At 39.7% G+C, this 21,884-nt stretch overlaps 1 protein-coding gene across 3 annotated transcripts in view; it reads right to left on the reverse strand.

Annotated features, from left to right (window-relative positions):
* Positions 1–1,915: 1,915 nt before the first annotated feature.
* Positions 1,916–21,884, reverse strand: part of Asxl2 (ASXL transcriptional regulator 2) — a 75,839-nt gene continuing 55,870 nt past the window's right edge. For all 3 annotated transcript variants that reach the window (XM_028778091.1, XM_028778092.1, XM_028778093.1), the window contains 5 exons: positions 20,702–20,865; positions 14,567–14,663; positions 9,869–9,974; positions 7,416–8,127; positions 1,916–4,420 (listed from right to left, as the gene is read on the reverse strand). In XM_028778091.1, the coding sequence (XP_028633924.1) occupies positions 2,021–4,420; positions 7,416–8,127; positions 9,869–9,974; positions 14,567–14,663; positions 20,702–20,865 (3,479 nt within the window). In that variant the 3' untranslated portion in view covers positions 1,916–2,020. The remainder of the gene's footprint in view (positions 4,421–7,415; positions 8,128–9,868; positions 9,975–14,566; positions 14,664–20,701; positions 20,866–21,884) is intronic.

Genomic DNA, 21,884 nt, shown 5'->3' on the forward strand with positions numbered 1-21,884 from the left:
GACTAGTGCTGTATAGAGAACTTAAACCTGTAATTACTTAGGTCCACAATAGCAGGGAAAAAAAAATGAAGGGTGAATTTCAGAGTTTGGAGCAGGGACTGAGGAAGCACTCCCAGTGTTTGATGCAAAAAAGTATGGTGGCCAGGGGTTAGCATTACAAGGCAGGCAAAATACATTACTGTCTCCTTTCTCCAATCTGGAATGTGATGTAATTAACAAGTTTAGACTGTTCTGAGCTTTATAAATAGCTTTTGAGATACACCTATACTGGGCTGCAATGTTACACCACATACTTCAAATCAGGAGACTTGAAATTAAATAATACAGACTATTTATTTAATATTAAATTCTGGTAAACTATTTTCTTTAACCATCTTTAATTGTAACTTTTTTTTTTTTAAAGAAAAAAACAAAAAACAAAAATCAGTCTTTCACTGAGTACCCTGGAACTTGCTATGCAGACCATACTGGTCCTAACCCAGTAACCCAGGAAGATTCACCTCCCTTTTCCCTCTGTGCTGGGATTAAAGTCGTGTGTCACCATGCCCATCAGTTTCTTTTTTAAAGATTTATTTTATATTTGTGAGTACACCGTCACTGTCTTCAGACACTAGATGGCTGTGAGCTACCATGTGGTTGTTAGGAATTGAACTTAGGACCTCTGGAAGAGCAGTCAGTGCTCAGAAATGCTAAGCCATCTCTCTAGCCTCTTGTTTCTATACTTCTTTTATTTATTTAGGGTTTTGTTTGTTTTTGTTTTGAGACAGCTTCTTAGATAGCCCTGGTTGTCCTGGAAGTCATTATGAAGATCAGGCTGACTTTGAACTCAGAGACTGGTCTGCCTCTGCCTCTGGAGTGCTGGGAGGATTTAAAAAAAAAAAAAGTCAAAAGGAAAAAAAACCAGCAAAATCTCACAGCCATAAATTCCATTAGTCACTCACAATGCCTTTTCACATTAGGCATCCTGGCTGTCCAGACAGCTGAAATAGTTGACTTGCGTTCTAAACCAGCAAACTCTTCTTGTACTCTGCGTGTGTGTGTGTACGCAAAAATTTATTATAGTAGGATGGCATAGGGTAGCTGTGTCCATCTCTTTATGTTCTGGATGCCAAAGCAGAGTACCACTAAAGACCTTTTCTACCTAAAAATAGTTTGAGAGAACAGGAAGACTGTATTTTCTGTCCAGTGTTAAAACCACTCTTCCAAATTCCTTGAAGGTTCAGTTTCTTCAATTTCATTTTTCTTTTCCAACATTACACAGTATACACACACACACACACACACCCCTAATGTGTCTATCTGTGGGAGCCTATGAATGATGCAATGTCGGGATGTATTATTGCTGGAACTACTGCCATGTACATACTAGTCTAACATAGGAGTTCCTTAGAAGCAGAAACGCTCTTAACAGCAGAGCTCTGCTTCACAACAGTACTGATTCATGGAAGCCAAAAGCTAAGCCAGGACTGTGAGGGTCCTGTCTGGGATGTTAATACCTTTTGAAAATGGTTTCACCTAAAGTAAAGGGATGAGCAAATCCCCAAATCTAAGTCCCACAAAGGCCATCTTATTTGTGAAGAGCCTGAACCGGTCTGTGATGTCATAAACAGCACAATGTTCACTTCCTGACTTTCCTTTTCCTAGCCCAGGGAGAGGTCAGAGGCAGCCAGGTAGCTTCCTTTCACCATGCATACCATTGAACTTTTCTCAGTCAAAAGAATGAAACATAAATCTGAATGTAAAAGTTAACACATCATCACCTAAATACTTTGAAAAAAATGTTAAAACAAAATGTGACATATTTACATGATTTTGTAAGTGCAAACTTTGTCACCAACTCAGTTCTATTTGACTCAGACCTACTATACAAGGTGCTCTTCCTGAAAATGTGAAGACCTGCATTCTGTATTCCTGATTAACGTCTCTTGAGACAACTGAAACTTTATTTCTGTGATTTAAAAAGGGTGCAACATGTCTTTTTAAGCCTACCCTTCCCTCCTTTACATATGCTGTAGTCTTATTACCGAACAACGAGGCAGGAGACACACAGTTTGGAGGGGCCAATGCAGTCATCATGGCAGAAAGCTCCACATCCTTTGCACATGATCATGGCTTTCAACCGGCAGTAACATTTTGAAGGTGTGTCCTCGATACTATTCTCATCAGGAAAAGTCTGAACAGGAATTGTCTGGCCATGGCTGCTGGGATTCATTGCTTGGCTAGCAGGAATGGTAGTGACAGTTACTGAAAACGACATGACATCTCCTACATTGCTAGATACCTGGCTGCCTGGTATAGCAGAGTTATGGTCCATGTCTGATGAGGTGGAGACATTGATCATGCCTCTATAGCTTGGCCCTATCTGTGTGGGGCTTTCATATAATTTTGGGGTTTGCAGTGGTGGAAGGAGTAGAGGCTGATGTGTGGGGCTGTCTGCAGGGAGAGAAAGAGCAGCAGAACTGAAACGCTCAGGGCTGCTACATATTGTCTTACCTCTCACAGTATGAGTCATTTGTTTATGTGCAGCCTGAATAAAATCTCTGGCTAGGATCTTTTCATCAAACGTTTGGCCTCTAGAGAATATGTAATTCTCCTTGCCTAAAGTGGTTTGTTCACTCACTGGTGGCTCGGCCTTACCATTCTTGCTAGCTAAACACTCATTGGTGGATGGAGGTTCCCCACTGTAGGGCTGCTTGCCAGAACTCTGAGAAGCCCAGGGCTCCTCCTTCACTGACACAGCTTCCTGTTCATCACCCACACTATCTTCATCACTTTCATCTTCTTTGCTGCTACTGCTTTCTCCAGTTGTGGTTTTACAATCTGCATGTCCCATTCTCAAGGCCTCGGTGGGGCTACTTAGACAAAAGCGTTCCTCAGGATTTACAGAATGGGTCCTCTTAACGCTCTCTGTACCCCGGCCATAGGTGGAGATATTAAGTAAATAGTGACCTGCCATTGCAGGCTTGGATGTCCTTCTGCCAGCAAAACCCAGTGTGAACTTCTGGGTTGTGGGGATGTCTTCCAAGTGGAAACCTGAGTGAGCAAAGCTGAACTGAGAGGGCGGCACAAATGAAAGAACACTCTGCCTCTGAGCCCTCTGGAGGAGAGTCTGAAAAAGCTGATCTTGCGTTGTTTTACTTAGACCTTCTTGGTACTGGTGAGTGTCAATGCAGGGGTCCTTCCGGTCCTTAGCAGTGAAAACTGGCCTTGGAACCTGGGAAAGCTGTTTACTTTGCAAGGGTTTCCCCAGCTGCTGGATAGCCAGATGGGCCTGCCTGCCATTAACTTCCTCTCTGTTGCTACTTTCAATTACACTGGTACCAGGGAATATCCCTATTCCCTTTTCCTCTTTTGTAGTCAGTAGAACTGTTTTCATTTCAATTTTGGTGAGAGGTTTAGGCAGAATTTGCTCCAAGGGAACCTCTTTGCCCTGAAGTAGCTGAGTAACTAAAGGATTATTAGCAGGGATACTAGAACTTGGTCTTGAAATGGGTCCATTCATATTTGCTGGGGTTTTAAGGCTAGAAGCTGCTGGCAAAGTGCTTGAGGATGGAGCTGATCCAGTAGATGTTGCAGTTCCACTGATCTGGGGTACAGGGAGTTTTTCTAAACTGGCTGTTGTCAATGAAGATGTTACAGGAGAGGAAGTCATATCTAGTGGAGCAGAAGCCGTTGTCTTTGCTAAGGCTGAAGGCTTTGGTGCATTCTTATTAGAACCTGCTTTGGGCTCAACTGTGCCATCAGCTACAAAACAAACAGGTGAGGCTCCTGAGATCAGAGGAGGCCCTGTTGGAGACAGAGCTTTCTCAAGTCTGCAACTCCTAGGGTCTTGCGAGTGGCAAGGAGAGGCTGCTGTGGCTGTTGCCTTGTGGGGGTTTGGTTTCTCACTGTCTGATGTTTCTATGTGAGCTGGTAATGGGATGTCTGTGCGTGCTGCACTGATGGCACGTCCTGCAGGCACTGAGGAGGTTTGCTGTAGCTGTGCTCCAGAGACACCAGGAGGCTGCGTCTGGCCTGCTGTATTGGTCTCAGGTTGAGGACCACAGGGTAAAAGTTCTCTCGTACCTCCCCTGCTTCCAGTTCCCGGCAGTTCCAGTGTGGGACCTTTTGCACTTGTACTGACTGGGTCTGAGCCTGCATTCCCTCCTCCAGCAGTTTTCCTTTCACCACCCTCTCTTGGACTTTGTCCACCCCCGGGGCCAGGTCCTGGAATGGTCCCTCCAACTGAGGCGGCTGCAGCGGCTGCAGCAGCGGCTGCGGCTGCTGCCTTTTGTGCTTTAACCAACTGGGCTTTTGCTTTGATGTCTGCCAGAGTTCTGGCTCCTGTTCTGTAAGGACTAGTGATGGAGATTGGGAAACGAGCCCTGGGAGAGACCTGCGATGTAGAAAACAGCATCGGGGAGATTCTGGAGACAGGGATCTAAAAAACAGTAAGGAATGGGGGAAGGCAGAGATCAATTTTCAGCTGTAAGACTAGAGCAGATAACGCAAAACACCCATGACACACATGGCTGCTCTACAACTAAGAACACACACACATTGTGTCTAGGGTTCAACCCTACTTCGTCTACCCACATAAAGGCCCATGCACATACTGTCTGCCAATCATTTTCACCCCAGATAATTCTGTACTTGATTGTATAACCTTTTTAAAATGTATGTGTTTTGGGGTTCCATCCCCCAGCTTATAAATCAGAATTGCTAGAAAAATATGTATTATGCTAAAGAAAAAAATTGTGAAAAACTACTAACATTCAAACCATTAACTTTTTTCTTTTTTTGAGACAGACAGGATCTCATTATATAGTTTTGGCTGTTCTAGAACTCATAATGTAGACCAGGCTGGCCTTTAACTCACAGATCCCCGTGTCTCTGCTATTAACAGTAAAAGCATGTGTCACTATGTCTACTCTGAAACCACTGGTTTTTGTATTACAAAAGAAACTGATTGTTGTCTTAAGAGCACCGAATGTTCTTCCAGAGGTCCTAAGTTCAATTCCCAGCAACCACATGGTAGCTCATGGAGGATCTGATACCTTCTTCCAGTGTGTCTGAAGAGAGCAATGGTGTACTCATATACATAAATAAATAAATCTTAAAAAAAAAAAACCTTTGGAAGTAAAGGAAATTAACTATAGTGAATGCAGATATGACGCCTTTTAGTATTTGGTGGAATAAAAAGGAGCAAAAACTGATAACATTCTAGAGTACTTAATTTCAAAAATTAAGTGATCAATTATAAGAAAAGCATGTCATCTTCCTGTAAATTCTTCAATTATAAATTGTAAGGTCACTATTTTTCATTATTCAAAAAGTCAGAAGTATTAAAAATCAACTTCCTATACCTCAGAAATCAGTGTTATTTAAAAACAGTTGTCATAAAATTAATACACTTAAGAAGTATACTCAGTTCTAAAAGCTTGGACAGCATCATTTACTTAACACAGAATGGCTTAGAAGCTCTGTGGGTAAAAAAGAAGCAATTGTTGCCTCTTGCTAATATAGAGAAGAGACTGTAAGAGAAAATAGACAAATTTATTAAATAAAACACAGGAAATTTGTTTGGAGATAAACAGTCTTATTTGAGGATATTTTTAGCTAAGCCTAGTCACAAAAGCCAGTTATCCAAGGGTAAGGCCATAGGTGCAACCTATATGTTAGTTCAAGGCCAGCCTGGTCTACAGAGTGAGTTTAAGGACAACCAAAGCTACACAGTGAAACTCTTAAGAAACAAAACAAAAAAGTAAAAGTACCTAATAACTTTGCTTATAGTAAAACCACTTAGTAAGTTATATTGTTATCGCACCCACCACAGAATGCTTTGTATTCTTTTATTTGGTTGGTTTTGGCTGGTTTGTCTTTTTTTTTTTGAGACAGGATTTCTGTTTTCGTTCTGGCTGGCATGGTATTCTTTTTGTAGAGATATCTTTACAAAGATTTGCCTGCCTTGGCCTCCCAAGTGCTGGTGTTAAGACTGTGTATATATGCATGCACACACACACACACACTTTTGAAGATTATGCTTATATACACCAAGGTTGTCCTCAAACTTGTGACCTTCCCAAATGTTGGGATTACAGTTATGTTTCACCATGCCAGGCTCTTAAAATACTACGTGAGGGTTATCATCCTTCCCAGGACAATACAAGATGACTTAAGTCATCAGTATTAACATACTGAAATTAAACAAGGACAAAGCAGTTAGAAGTTTTTATATGCTCAAGTTTGAATTATTTTTTGTCTTCATGAAGCATTAATGAGATGTTATATTTTGCTTTTAAGAATAATGAACAAGCTGGGCGGTGGTGGCGCACGCCTTTAATCCCAGCACTTGGGAGGTAGAGGCAGGTGGATTTCTGAGAGTTCAAGGCTAGCCTGGTCTACAGAGTGAGTTCCAAGACAGCCAGGGCTACACAGAGAAACCCTGTCTCGGGGGAAAAAGAAAAAAAAAGAAAAAAAGAATAATAAACAAGCTGGGCAATGGTGTTGCGTTCCTGTAATCCCAACAATGGACGGCAAAGGTAGAGGCAGAGGCCAACTTGGTCTACAAAGAAAGTTCTAGGACAGCCAGAGCTGTACCACAGAGAAATCTTGTCTCAAAAAAACAAAACAACCTACCAACAAAAAATACAAACCAAAACAAACAACAACAAAAACCAACCAGCCTCTGACTCCTGAGATTAAAGGAATATACCACCATAGCCCAGCTAGATTGTTACTTTTAAATATTATATAAACAAAACACAATAGATCAAGTTGCAAAACTAATATTAAAATTCAAATTTTGTATAGAAAGTTCTTCTTTTGTTATTTGTTGTTTTGAGAGAAGGCCTCAATGGTTTAGGCAATTCATTATCTTCAACTGCTATCTTTCCGGAGCTGTTGTTATATGCATGTAGAAACAAACTGGCTAAAACATTCTGTTCTGTTATAAATTATGGAAGCTAGATAGAGTGTAAGATAAAAGAGTAAAACAGCTTCTGACCCAATCTATAAAGGGCAAATTCTATAAATCTGGTCAGAGTGGATTAAGTCTTCAGTGTAAACCATTCTATATTAAACTAAAATTTAATACAGCTCCTAAGTCTAGAATTTATTTCTAATTTGACATTCACTGAAGAAAACTTTTTGGCCATTAATTCCAGCACTCAATAACCAGCAACAGAAAGACTGAGAATTCAATGCCAGCCTGAGCTGCATAGCAAGACTTCAAGACTTCGCCTCTAAGACATGAATTATTCAGATCCCTTACTCAAATATCAAGAAAACAATGTAGGAATGCATTTCTAAAGCCTGACTATTACTAATTTTATTTATACAACACCACAGTTATATGTATATTAAGTGTACACTACTGGTTCTATGTTAACACCACCAGTTATGAGACTTAGCAGGTATAACAAGCACGTTCTCACCTTGAGAGGTGGGACTTTTCGCACTTGGACCCTGTCCCCTCTATTAAGAAAGGGCTGTTGGGAGACCTGAAATGGCTGCTGGTGCTGGCAACTCTCAGTGATACGTGGTCTTTTCTCCCAGCTGCCAGTTGCCTCTTCTTGGGTAAGAGAAGATTTCCTCTTGAGACTTTCTGAAATCTGATCAGTAACAGTTGTTGGCGGCATCTTCAAATCAGGGTCCAGTGGACCGGCTTCACCAATAGGCTTTGTTATGGGTTTTTCTAACCCAGAATTTTTAGATTTGCTTGGGGATATAGCTAACACTTCTTGGTTCTCACTTTTGTTATTACTAGAAGTTGTGGTGACATGATTTTCTTTCTCAGACTCTTGTTCAACAGAGGCAATTGGCTTCTGTTCTAAGAGACCCTCATTCTTAGGGCTCCTGGTAGGCTTCATGGTGATAAGCTCATTTGTAGTGCTAGCTGATGTAAGAGAAGGTTCTGGGGATTTAGACTCTGGCCTTGCCTCGTCTTGGCCTTCTTCTTTTTTGAATGGTGATGATATTTGCACTGCTTCTTCTTTACACTTGGACTGAGGAACTACTGGGATGATTCTGACAGGAGAGGCCTCTGAAGGAAGTACGGATTTTGGCTGTTCGGCTGGGCTTTTCTTTGCCTTGGGATCACTTGGGGAAGCTGTCAGTTTCTGTGAATCTTCAAGGCTTAGGCCAGAACTAAAAAACAGAAGGAGCTGTTAGTTGGGAAATAGCCCATGTTACTGAAAACATGAGAAACGTAGACTATGTCAATAACTAGAAAACCACTGACACACAGTAAGTATTTTTTTGTAGAATTCTTGAGCCAAAGTAATTAAATTCAAATCCTGGCTCTGATACCAATTGTTGACAAGATACTGACTGGCTCTGTATGCTTTTGCATCTTAGTTCTTTTACTTGAACACTGGAATTAACAACTTCAATGTTGCTGCTGATGAAGTTACTCCATATGAAGTACTCACTTGGTACACAATAAAAGTTCTATAGTGGTGGCTGTTATTGTTACTTCTGCTTATATAGGAGTCGTAATATCTAGAAACTCACAGGCTAGCTAAAAGAACCTAAAGAAAGGTCAAGTGCTTCTACTCTGAGACTTAGGTTGGAACTATGATCAATTTTGCTCACTAGTGTTTATAGGAAGGTTGGCCCCAGACTTCTAAGGGGAACCTGAGAAGACAGTTGAGCTACCTGGGGGTGGAAGTCAGCAGGGACTTGCAGCATGGCTTGGAAAAAGTGAAGCTAATTTTTATGGGTCACCAGTGACTCTTTTTACTGTTTTATAGTATTACTTAACCAGCAACAACAACAATCAATTAAACCCCCTCTAGCACCTTAAAAGAATTAGTAATAAAAACCAGTCTATTTAGCTCCAGTGAGATGTCCACCTAGGTTTGAACTAAGGAACTAATATGCTAGAAAGAACCAACTCCACACTGTGGCATGTGCACCCAAAGATTTACTGTGACTTATTACAGTATACTTACCATCAATTTTATCTATTTGTCTATATAAATTTATAGAAAAATCAGCAGTTGAGATTCTTAATTTTAGTAGGTATCTATCTTAAATGAACATTTATACTTGGAGAAAAAAAAAAAGCCTTACTTTTCTCTGTAGTCAATGAAGCCTTCTCCTTGGTGTTTCCTGCTATGCAGAGGGAGACTAACAAACAGGAGCTGGACTATGTAATCCTACTCAAACCAAACAGATTATCTATTAAATTTACCCAGTAAAATTTCATTTTGATTGTTCTGTTATCCAAAAATTAAAAAAAAAAAGTTGTTCCAGACTTCAGCCCTTTAAAAATAAAGTGTGTGTCTTGATTCAGTGATGAACATCTTCCAGTCGCAGAGGAAAGGATTTTAATTACAGGTTTGGTATAATGGCCCACCATTACATGACTCTTTGGATTCCTGACTGGTTTAGGTTAACAACATTTTGGAAAATCACTATAAAAATGCACAGAACTCTCAAGTATTATTCTATCTCATGAAATTACCAGAAGCCAGTCTTTTCCAAGGAAGAACTCTAATTTAAGATTAAAGAAAGAAGAAAGTGGAACCCTCTTTGCCTACAATGTAAGCTAAAAATCAAAGATTATGAGTGATTCAATTCTGTACATCCATGATTCTTTAAAAACAAAACAAAAAGCTGTACCTTCGTTTTGGTTTTTCAAGATGAGGTTTATCTATGTAACCCTGGCTGTCCTGGAAATCACTCTGTAGACCAGGTTGGCCTTGAGCTCACCGAGATAAACCTGCCTCTGCCTCCTGAGTGCTGGGATAAAAGGTGTGTGCCACTACTACCTGGCTAAGGCTATTACTAATGAAGGAACTAGGCACTAGACTCTCCAATAAGGTAAAAACATCGAGGTATCACATGACATTAACATCTGGATACACAGTCTGCTCTAGCTTACCTCTGACCATAGTAACTTTCAAAAAATTGTTCCTTCCATAGCTCCACTTTCTTCTCCTTCTCAATCTCTTGTCGAATTCTCACCTGCATTTCAGGAGTAAATTCACCTGTAGTGTATCAACAAAATGATATTAACAGAAAGAAAGGCATCAGTCATAGATTCTTATCATGAATGACTCATACCAGAACAGAATATTATCATGTCAAAGCAACAACTTCCCAAAGAAGCAAGCCAGAAAGGAGAAGGAAACACCAGTAGGTGGAGTACAGACACTGTCACAAACTACCCTGTAGTTTTCAATATTCAGATGTTGGCCAAAAGTGGCTATCATCTTTATAGTCATCTCAAGTCATATATCTTGACAAAAGACTTGTTTTTAACAGCATGTAATAGTTGAGCGTAGTCTGATAAACATCTTGTTATACTGTTTAGTGTAGACATGGCTACAAGACACGTGACGTAGTGGCTTCAGTTGAGCTTGTCCATGAGGACAAGTCACGTGGTAAAGGGAATAAATACCCAAGATTTCCTTTCTATGTGTGTGAGGAGAATATGGAAGAAGAGAGGAGAATAAAGAAGAGACTTGACCAGACTCTGTCCTGTATCCATCTTTTGCGTCTCTCACCCCTCTTTCGCCCTTCCTCCGTCCCCACTTTCTCTCTTGCTAGACCCTGACCTGTGGACCGGAACAACAGAACGGGCCATTACAAAGTAACAGAACCAGCCGTTACAAAAGAAACGACAGTTACCTTCAGATAAGGCCCATAGTACTTATTACACTCCAGTTGTTCCCCAAAGAGTCTTCTTCCAGTTATAAACAACATATATATCATGCAGATTTCTTCTCACCTCTAACACTGAATTTCAAATTTATTTCCTAATGGAATGAGAGTAATAAATGTGTGTCCAAGAATAGAGTTGTATGAGATTCCTCAGTTCTTGTAAGAAAACTCCAAGAAATAAGGACAGAAATAAAGAGTCCAGAAACTCCAGAAATAGAGTCTTGTGACCTCAATTTCTTAAACAACAACAACATGGAATTGGTTTTCGATTGTGCCTTCATGCCCCTCCCGGGTGTATCAGATAGGAGCAAGTTTACCTTACGTTATTCATTATATCTGGTTATTGTTATTTATTTATAGGCCTCTATGGAAGACATGATTTTGCTGTGTGTGACTTATGTGACCGCTCTTAAGCCTCAGTATACATAAACTGGCTGATGCACTGTCTCATTTATTAGCTCCATTTTCTTAGGTCCCACAGCCAACTAGAACAGTGACAAATGGGTTTTCAGTAAATAACTGAATACTTTGCCATTTTAAAGTTGGGATTCTTCAAAGAAAAGTATGCTTGAGGCCTTCCCCACATAATAAAAAGTTACTTGAAAGCATTAAGATTCCTAAAATACAAGGTAGGCAGTTTTCAGTTGTCAGTTTTCAAAGTGCCCTAAATATTGTACCAATCCAATGCTACTGTACTCCACATACTCAACCTTCAGATACTCTGAATATGGTGCTCATTTGCATATACTATCAACCACCACAGTTTTCTTTACTATACCAGCAAAGAATAGAATGCTATCTGTAGGACATCTTAAGTCATGTGGCTTGGAAGCTGGAGGAGGATTACCACAAGTTGAAGGCTGTTATGGTCTACACAGTGACTTCCAGGGAAGCTTGGGCTCCACTGTAAGACTCTGTCTTATAAAAAATGCCAACCAACAGAAGTCATGGCTCGGATAGGTGATCTCTCTTAATAGACTCTAATACCTGGAGTATCAAGAACTAAGATGAAGAATGGGAAAAGTTGTAAGTTTAAGATCTCCTGGGAGTAAGAAGGAAAACAAAAAAGTAGGGAAGCTGGTAAGATGGCTTGATGAACGAAAATGCTTGCTTTCCATGTAGAACATTTCAATTAGCAGAGAATTGACTACCAAAGTTTTTCCCTGACCTCCACATATGTGACTCCATTTATACACTTACACATACACACACAGACACACACAGACACAGACACAGACACACACACACACACGAACATAACACTAAATAAAATCAAATGAAAATATGTAAAGAGGGTTTGGATATCACAGTCCTGAACAAAGAAATAGGAGAGGAAGAATTTAGCAGTCAGTAAAGCCTAGAACTTCTATTATTATCATGAATAATAGAACAAGGAATAAAAAGCACTGAGCTCTGTTCATATAGGGTTAGTGTCTACTGCTTCATGAAACATGAATAAATGGACACAGTTATGCTTTTAAAGTGGGCATTAAAGAACTAAATCCTTTACCGATTTATTATCTATCTTTTTTCTTACTTTTTAAAACAATGGGCAAAGTTTCTTCGTAAAATTGTCCTAGTACTCACTATGTAGGCTAGAGACTGGCCTTGAACTCAGAGATACATCTTTTTTTCTGGCACTAGAGATGGGGGCTGGGGGGAGTGTGTATGTGTGTGACCACATCTGGCGTACTATTTATTCAAGCACCTATGTGAATTAAGGAGTCAGGTGGGAGGGTGCATGGGGGGGGGATTCTTCACCCCCTTCTAAAGGCTTCCATTTGATGCATATGTGTACCCAAAACACTCATACTCATAAAATTAAAAACAAAACAAAAACTCATGTTGGTCTTGTGAGACCTCAGCAGGCACTGGGTTCAAGTACTTGTTGAGCAAGCCTGATGATGTGTTTCAATCACCTGAAACTACAGTGAAAAGATTTCTACATATATGGATTCACACATCAGTATCATATACATAGATATAGACACATCCACACACACAGAACATTTTTTTTAAAAAAATAATTGTGGTTTGAAAGAGGATGGATGCCTGCATAATTTCTACATTTGAATACTTAGTACTCAGTTGGTGGAACTGTTTGCCTTTCCACAGGGATCCGCAAGGGAGATGACCAGCCAGATACCCTGAATCAACTGTGGCAATAAACAGAGTGATATGTCACAGCCACATAGTTTGCCCATCTTTTCCTTTTCTAAGTTTAGTATACGTTTTTGCTTTGTTTTGTTTTTGAGACAGGGTTTCTCTGTGTAGCCCTGGCTGTCCTGGAACTCGCTCTGTAGATCAGGCTGGCCTCGAACTCAGAAGTCTGCCTGCCTCCCAAGTGCTGGGATTAAAGGCGTGCACCACCACTGCCCAGCCTTAGTATACATTTTTGCAGAAGCAGGTATACTTTGGTGGTTTGAAGGAGAATGGTCAGGATATGCTCATATATGTTTCAATGCTTCATCCCAGCTGAGGTAACTATTAGGGAAGGATAAGGAGGTGTGCCCTTGTTGGAGGAGGTATGTCACTGGGGATGGATGGGCTTTGATGTTTCAAAATTGCATTCCCAGAGTCACTCCCTCTGCCTCCAATATGCAGATAAAATGTGAGTTCTCAGCTACTATATTCTAGCACTGTGCCTGCCTGCTTGCTGCCTTGCTCCCAGCCATGTTGTTAATAGCCTCACCCTATGAAACTGTAAGCAAGACCTCAATTAAATGATTTGTTCTATAAGTTGTCTTGGTCACAGTGTCTTGTCAAGGCAATAGAAAAGTAACATATAATAACTAAATAACTGATACTATTGGTAGGTATCATATACAGTAGTGAAACAATCAGTAACTTTTAAAATATTCTACTATTAACTAGGAGTCGTGGCAGAAGCTTCTAATTTTAGTACTCAGAGGCAGAGAGACATGAGGATCTCTGTAACTTCAAGGCCAGCCTGATCTACAAAGTGAGTTCCGGGATAGCCAGGGTCACTCAAAGAAACCTTGTCTTGAAAAAAAAAAATTACTATTGCCTTCAGTACATCTGTTAAATCAGACACACAAGGACGAGTGACCAAGGGCAGTAATTCCTAAGTGATGGTCCATAAATGTTCCATTACTTCAAACCCAACAGTACATGAAATCAGCAATAAGATTTTAATTGTCACTGCTCTTCCTTACTATCCATGTCACTGGAGTTGGAAGGAAAAAGGAACTTACTTTGCTGTTTACCAAATGGATGCAAAGCACCATAAAATAACCAAGTCTTCAGTTTATCCAGTAGAAAGAACTCCCTACAATTTCAGTTCCTAAGTATTAATCTGGAATACTGAACCAGAGATGTTACAAAGAGTGCTTGAAAAACATAATATAGGGCTAAAGAGATGGCTCAATTGTTAAGGTTAGGTTCACAGCTAAAAGCCATTCGGAATTAACTAAACCATGAGTGGCTGAGCACGACTATGAGGAGTGTTCTTTTCTTAATTACATCACTTGCAGTGGGAAGACCACCTCTGGGTCACATCTTTTGGCAGCAGCCAATATAAGGAAGAAGCTTGTTCTTAGCTCACTCTTGCCGGCAAGCCCATTCCTACTGACATTGCAGCCTGCTTATTTTGGATTCCAGCATATACTGATGACCAGCTGAGACATCCAGTCTCATGGACTGAACTTACCAGATTCTTGGATCTTCTGTTTGTTGGTAGACAGCTATTGCCAGACTAGCTGTACCACAGTAAGCCATTCTAATAAATCCCCTGTGTGTGTGTGTGTGTGTGTGTGTGTGTACACATACATATTCAATCTCTAAGTTCTGTTCCTCTAGAGAATTCTGGCTAATACTTTTACCTTTGAAATGTATTCCAGTATCTCATGTAGTGAGGGACACTCAGACCCTGGGAGCCACAGGGCAGAACACTTACCTTCTGAGAGCCTATCCTTCCACCACTGGGCTGCAGAAGCGAAGAACTCATTGTTAAGGGCTGAGACATTCAACTTCATCAAGCCATCTGGACCAACCTAGGTCAAAGAGCAAGCCAGGGAAAACCATTCAAAGGAAAGGTGCAACAATGTTCACTTTATGTTAACAGAATGTATGTACAATCCATCCAGAGAAACATAGCTAACTCCTTTTTCTTACTGCTTAAAAAAAAAAAAAAAAAATGGGGGCTGGAGATATGGCTCAGCGGCTAAGAGCACTGACTGCTCTTCCAGAGGTCCTGAGTTCAAATCCCAGCAACCACATGGTGTCTCACAGCTATCTGTAATGGGATCTGATGCCCTCTTCTGGTGTGTCAGAAGACAGCTTCAGTGTACTGATATACAATAAATAAATAAATCTTTAAAAAAACCCTGTAATATATTTTATTCTTTTAAAAATATCCTTCCATGTGTACCTGTTTTCCTTTCTCACTTTTCAACTCCATTTCACAATCTTGGAAAAATATTGTTTACCGAATAACACTTTTTCAAAAAAGTTTATTTTTATTTATTTATTATATGTAACACGGTAGCTGTCTTGAGACACCCCATAAGAGGGCATCAGATCTCATTACAGATACCTGTGAGACACCATGTGGTTGCTGGGATTTGAACTCAGGACCTCGAGAAGAACAGTCAGTGCCACTGAGCCATCTCACCAGCCCCTTACTGAGTAACACTTAAATGAATGTTTTTCTTCTTTTGGTCAGAGTTAATTGTTTGTACTAAGTTATACAACACACTGTTAACTTAGTTTTTCTCTGAGTAACACTTAAATGAATGTTTTTCTTCTTTTGGTCAGAGTTAATTGTTTGTACTAAGTTATACAACACACTGTTAACTTAGTTTTTCTCACAGACTACACTGTAAAAGTCTGTTCAAGTCAATAGCCATATATTTAGCATCTTTGAAACTGTTGCATTTTATTTTATGGATGTGTTTCATTTATCAGTTTCCTAATGGTAAACATGCTCTTTGTGACCAATGTTTCCCCATAATTAATAAAGTTGCAACAAACATTCTGGCAGAGATGAATGTACCAATGTTTCTCTGTTTGAAATAGGGTATGACTATATAGTCTAGGCTGTCTTTGAACTTAGAGGTTTGCCTCCTAAGAGCTGGGATTAAGGAGTGTGTCACCTTGTCCAACTTTACTAGTGATTTTATTTCTAAGGACTGCACTGCAAGAACAAAACACAATTAGCAAATGAGATATTGTACTACTTTCTTAGAATGCTAAAACTACAGGCAATATATGTACAATACTCTTTTCCTTGCCAACAAGTATCAACATGTAATTTAATTTTGTGCCAACGTTGAAATGGTAGATGATTTCCTAGAACCTTTGTGTTGTTTGCTGTTGCTCTATGGTTATTAAACATGTAAGTCTGCAGTGGTCTTGTGAAGTGTCACTTTCTTATTTTTCTACTAGGCTACTTATTTTTATCAAACTGTGAGGCATACTCCCTCTCTACCCACCCCACACCCACCCATGTTGTCTACTAACTTTGTTTCTAATGCTTTGCCAAAGGGTTTAACTTATCTTCTTGTGCCTAGGGATGTATCTCCAGGATAGAGTACAAAAATAATTTTTTTTGGGGGGGGTGCAGGGGAAGGGGGTGTCCAGCAGTGGCAGGCAGCACTGGGCTATTGCATATGTTTGTGTGTGTGCAATGACATCTGTATGAAGGTCAGAAGACAACTTGTAGGAGTCAGCTCTCTCCTGTGACCATTCTGAGTCCTAGGGTTGAACTCAGGTTGTCAGGCTTGACTACAAATCCTTTTATCAACTAAATCACCTCACAGGTCATCCAAAAATGGTTAAATGATAAACAAAACTAAACACACACACACACACACACACACACACACACACACACACACACTTTTCCTCTCTTCATTTCTAAAACAAATTAATTCTTCTTTAAAATATTGGGAAAAGGTCCACTCAAATCATGTAAAAAATACTTTGTTTATAATATTTTCAACTTAAGCATTATCCACATTGACATAATGGAAACCTAAATAAAACTGTCTTCCTAGTATCACTCACTTTATCTCATCAATACTGACTAACTAGCTTCTTCCTATTTAAAAAAAAAAAAAAACACAAACAAACACATTTTAAAACCCTGTAGGATTGCTTTTTGTGGGAAGCTGTACTAGAAAACTCTTAATATCTCTTTCATTAAAATCACACATGGCCAGAGATGGACAGAGACGGCTAGTGGTTAAGAGCATGTTTTGCTCTTGCAGAGGACCCAGGTTTGGATCCCAGCATATACACAACAGCTTATAATCATCGTAATTACAGTTCCAGGGGATGTAGGGCACTCTTATGGGCACTTAAGGCACCAAGCACACATGCACCACACATACACATTTAAAAAACATATCTTTAAACCACCACCACTACAGATTTCTTTAAGAAAGCATAAAGATCATGAGTGCTTCTGAGAAAATAGCATCAGCCTGCCACAAAGAGGTTATGAGTTATGTCTCATATATCACTTCAGCCTATCACTCCCCAGCACGAGTACTTAGGGGTGGAACAACACAAAAAATAGGACATAAGGAAATGAGAGCACCCCATGAAATCAACAAAGTCACTTAAAAATCATACTCAAACTTCAATCTTCCTAATTTCTCCTATCAAGAATTGTCTAGATGAGTATCCTCCAAAGTAACTTTTTTGAAGAGATAAGGTAAAGAATAAAGTCACTAGGACCACTTTTCCTTTAGTCCCTACTGCTGGGAAAACATCTGATTATCTGAATTATCCAAAAGACTCTGAACTGTTTTCCCACGTGCTGATTATAGCACTAAGCACTAAGAAACTGGCATCAAAGTAAGTCTTATAGCAAACAGACCTCAAGCTGGTGTGATGGTGCACACCTTTAATCCCAGCACTCTAAAAGCAGAGGCAGGTAGAGCCAGCCTAATCTACATAGCAAATTCCAGGTTACAAAGAGAAACCCTGTCTCAAAAACCAAAAAAGAAAATAGATTTCAGAATGAGAAACACTTCACTGTGACTTTGTAGTCAATTATAATGATCTGTGCAGCTTACCTTGTGAATCTTACTATAAACTAAGAAATATAGTCTGTTATTACAAACTAGGAAAAATGTGTGTGTGCGTAGGTGTAGAACAACAGCCATGGCTATCCTGGAACTTGGCATTGTAAGGCAGGCTGACCTTGAACTCACAGAGATGATCTGCTGCCTCTGCTCCCAAAGTGAAGTGCTGGGATTAAAGGTATCCAGCATGGCTGCCTTTCATGTTGTCTTAATAAGGATTAAAAAGGAAAGAAACTAAACTTATGAGCTCACACATGCTAGGCAAGTGTTCACCTGCTGAACTGTATCCTTGGCAGTCTGTTTCTGTTTGCTGCTTTTGTGTATGTATATATGCACAGTGTATGTCTGGGAGTGGGTCATCTTGCTTTCCTCTACTTTTTTTTTTTTTTTTTTTTTTTAGGTTTTTCGAGACAGGGTTTCTCTGTATAGCCCTGGCTGTCCTGGAACTCACTCTGTAGACCAGGCTGGCCTCGAACTCAGAAATCCACCTGCCTCTGCCTCCCAAGTGCTGGGATTAAAGGCGTGCGCCACCACCGCCCGGCTCCTCTACCATTCTTCATTCTATTTTTAAGATGGGGCTCCTCACTAAGCCTGAGTTCTTCACTTTATCCTGAATGAGTGACTCTCAAGTCCCAGAAATACTGCTGTCTCTCCCTGCCCGGTATTTCGAATATAGGTCTATCACCCTGCCTGGCTTTTAAGTGAGTGCTGTGGATTGGAACACTAAGGTCCTCATGCTTGCGAGGCAATCAGCTTACTGGATGAGTCATTCACTCAAGTTCTCCCTTGCCTCTTTTTTTTGTTGTTGGTTTGTTTTCAGACAGGGTCCCATGCACTCAAGTCTTGAAATCCCAATCCTCCTGCCTTAACTTTCAACTACTGGGAAGTACATAGTACCTCACCCAATTTAAATGTTTGGGTTTTTTTTAATTAATCCCTTTATCTCACTCTTCTACTTAGATAAGATTCCGGGCCTTACTACCAGGCCTGGTAGAAATCAAACAAATATATAAATATATATATAAAAAGTATAAAAGATATAAGTGACTAGGGGCTGGAGAGATGGCTTAGCAGTTTCAAAGGACCTGAGTTCCTAGTTCCTAGCACCCATGTCAAGTGGTCCACAATCCTTACAATTCCAGCTTTTGAAACTTTTGACACTGTCATCTGGCCTCTGTGGGTACTTGCATACACAGCATATATGCACACAGATATATACATAGGCATAAATAAAAATAAATTCAAGAGACAAACTTAGAAAAACCATAATGATCTCACTTCCTCTTCATGGAGAAGAAAAACTTAACTAGCCATTTTTTTTTTTGGATGAAAACATTTTCAGACCTTATCTTATTGCTGGGCCAAAACAATGTCTTTCTGATCACTATTTTGGCAGTTCCCAACCCTTTGGTATTTGTTCTTGGTAGTTTTTTTTCTTTCAAAACTCATATTGGAACTTAAATTTTTTATTATGACAAAAACCATAAATGCTTCTTTAGAGAGATTTAACAAAAAAAAAGAAGAAACATACTTAACTAACATTAATATTTTATGTTCTATATACTTCTAGTTGTCTGTTTATCTGAATTTACATCTTTAGCTTGAGCTTGACCCTTCTTCCTTAACTGAGGTACTATCCTGTTGATAATAAAACAAGACAACTAAACTCGTGAACTAGACTCTATTGATGCCTGTATCTCAAACAGGAAAACCATTCCACTTTCTCCCCTCATCTTCCTCTCCCCCTCCAGCTTCATTTCTCCCACCCTGGTGGTCTTTTGTTTTGTTCTTCCTCCCTCCCTTTCTTTTTCTTTCATCACAGCACTAGCGACTGAAACTGGACCCTTGCATGCTAGAAAAGCATCTTACCATCAGCCTCTTATCGCCAGCCTGATTTTCTAATCAAAACCAAATAAGAGAGGCCATCTCCCTTATAAGGATTATTTTATAAAACTTATCTGCTAAGACACTTAAATAAAATATCCTTTTTCTAACTTAGTAGTGTAACCACTGCCTTTGAACCGAGATAGTTCCTATTCAAAGACTGAGGGACCCCCAGAAGCTTCAGAAGCAAAGGAGACCCAACTTGGGGGGGTCTCAACCTACGGGTTGTGACCCCTTTGGCAAATCTCTATGTCCAAATATATTTATATTACAATCCATATTCTCACAAAATTGCAGCTGTGAAGTAGCAACAAAAATAATTTTATGCTCATACAACATGAGGAACTGTATTAAAAGGTTGTAACATTAGGAAGGTTGAGCACCAACTGTCTAGAGGCTCCTAAAACTTAGAGTGTGTGTGTGTGTGTGTGTGTGTGTGGTGGTGGTGGTGGTGATGGGGTGCCCAGATCTGAAGCAGTAAACTCTCCAGCTGGGCAAGCTGACTGCTCATTGGTAAGGAGTTCCTGGGATGCAGTTTTTGAGTCATCAACAATAGCAGGGGAGACTTTCTTGCAATCCAGCTCCAAAGTTCTGTAAAGTAGTGCTAATAAGCTCACTGCTTTACTAAACTAAACGTGGGTAGAACCATTTCTTTTGTTGATTGGTGGTATTTTGTTCAGATATTTCTAAGGAAAGTAACACAACAGTACTGTTAATATCACACTTCTTTAGAAATACATTAAATGATATATTTTTTATTTGTTTGTTTTTGAGAGGCTCTAAGTAGCCCTGGTTGTACTGAAATATACACTCTGTACATCAAGCTGGCTTCAAATTCAAGTCTTTTGAACTAGGCATATAACTCAGTTAATTGAGTGCTTGCCTTTTACACATAAAGCCCTGGGTTTTACCGTGTGTGTCTGTGTGTGTGTCTGTGTGTGTGTCTGTCTGTCTCTCTCTCTCTCTCTTTCTCTCTCAATCTCTCAATATGGTGACACATCTGTAATCCCATCCTCAGCCGCACAGTCAGTTTAAGCACAGCCTAGAATATGAGATAATGATAAAAATGAGAGACTCATTCAGTTATAAAATTGTTTATGCTCGATGTGACACACCTGTCGATCAACCTCTGGGAGCAACAAAAGCAGGCGCTGCTGACAGTCTCCAGGAAGAACTGAAAAGGTGTGCTTGTTGATCAGTGCTCGAAGATTAGTATTAACCAGAATGGAATCGGGAGTCTCAACATCAATGTCAGCACATCTAGTCCTTTTCATTTGTCCTACAAAATTCAGAAAATATTATTTTATCACTTGGCTTCCTTTCAGTTTTGTAAGTAATCATAGCTTGCCATGTAGTAAAAGCAAAAATGAAAAAGAAATCAAAATTAAATACTATACTGACAGTTAAAAAGATCTTAAAAATGTCTAAGGCAAAGAAATTCTGATCATTTATAAAAAATAAACAATAAAATCTACAAGAATAGGTTTCTAAAAGTAAAAACTGTCAGATACCTAACAGCTTTCTCCTTCATTTAAACAAGTTTGTGAGAAACAACAAACTGTTTATCTACAGAATGCTTGTTTTTGTTTTTTGTTTTTAATCTTAATAGAAATCAGGGCTAGACAGATGGTTCACCGGTTCAGAACACAAACTACTCAGGATCCAGGTTTGGTTCCCAGCATCATGTGGCTCACAACTGCTTGAAACTCCATCTTTGGGGGAACTGACTGGGCTTCTTCTGGCATCCAAAGGCACCAGCGTGTAACTTGTGCACATAAACACATACAAGCACACATATACACATAAAAAATTCTTTTGTAAAGAAAATACGGCGGAGGAGATGGTATAGTGAGTAAAACACTTGAGTTGCAACATAAGAATCTGGACTGGAATCTTCAGAACCCATGTAAAAGCTCCTAGAGCAGGATGAGCAGTAAGACAGAATGCTCATGGGCCAGCTAGCCTGGTGTTTATAGTGGCAAGCAGCAGAGATCTTGCCTCATCAGACATGGCAGCTTATATATATGTTAAAAACCCAAGATGCCATAAAGTGGGGAGGGGAAAATGTTAAATTAAGGGAAAGCTGGGAATCAGTGGAGATAAGACAGGATTAAAATATATTGCATTTATATATAAAACTCTCAAAAGAATAAATACAGGAGGAGAGGAACCCTGCTTTGAACAAGGTAGAAGATAAGGACCAACACTTGAAACTTTCCTCTGACCTCCATGCAGGAACTGTGACCCAAACATGCCTATACATATGTATAAACACAATCCACGCTCTCACTTTCTTCT

This window comes from Grammomys surdaster, unplaced genomic scaffold, assembly GCF_004785775.1.
Source record: "Grammomys surdaster isolate TR1022 unplaced genomic scaffold, NIH_TR_1.0 324, whole genome shotgun sequence".
NCBI classification, from domain to species: domain Eukaryota; kingdom Metazoa; phylum Chordata; class Mammalia; order Rodentia; family Muridae; genus Grammomys; species Grammomys surdaster.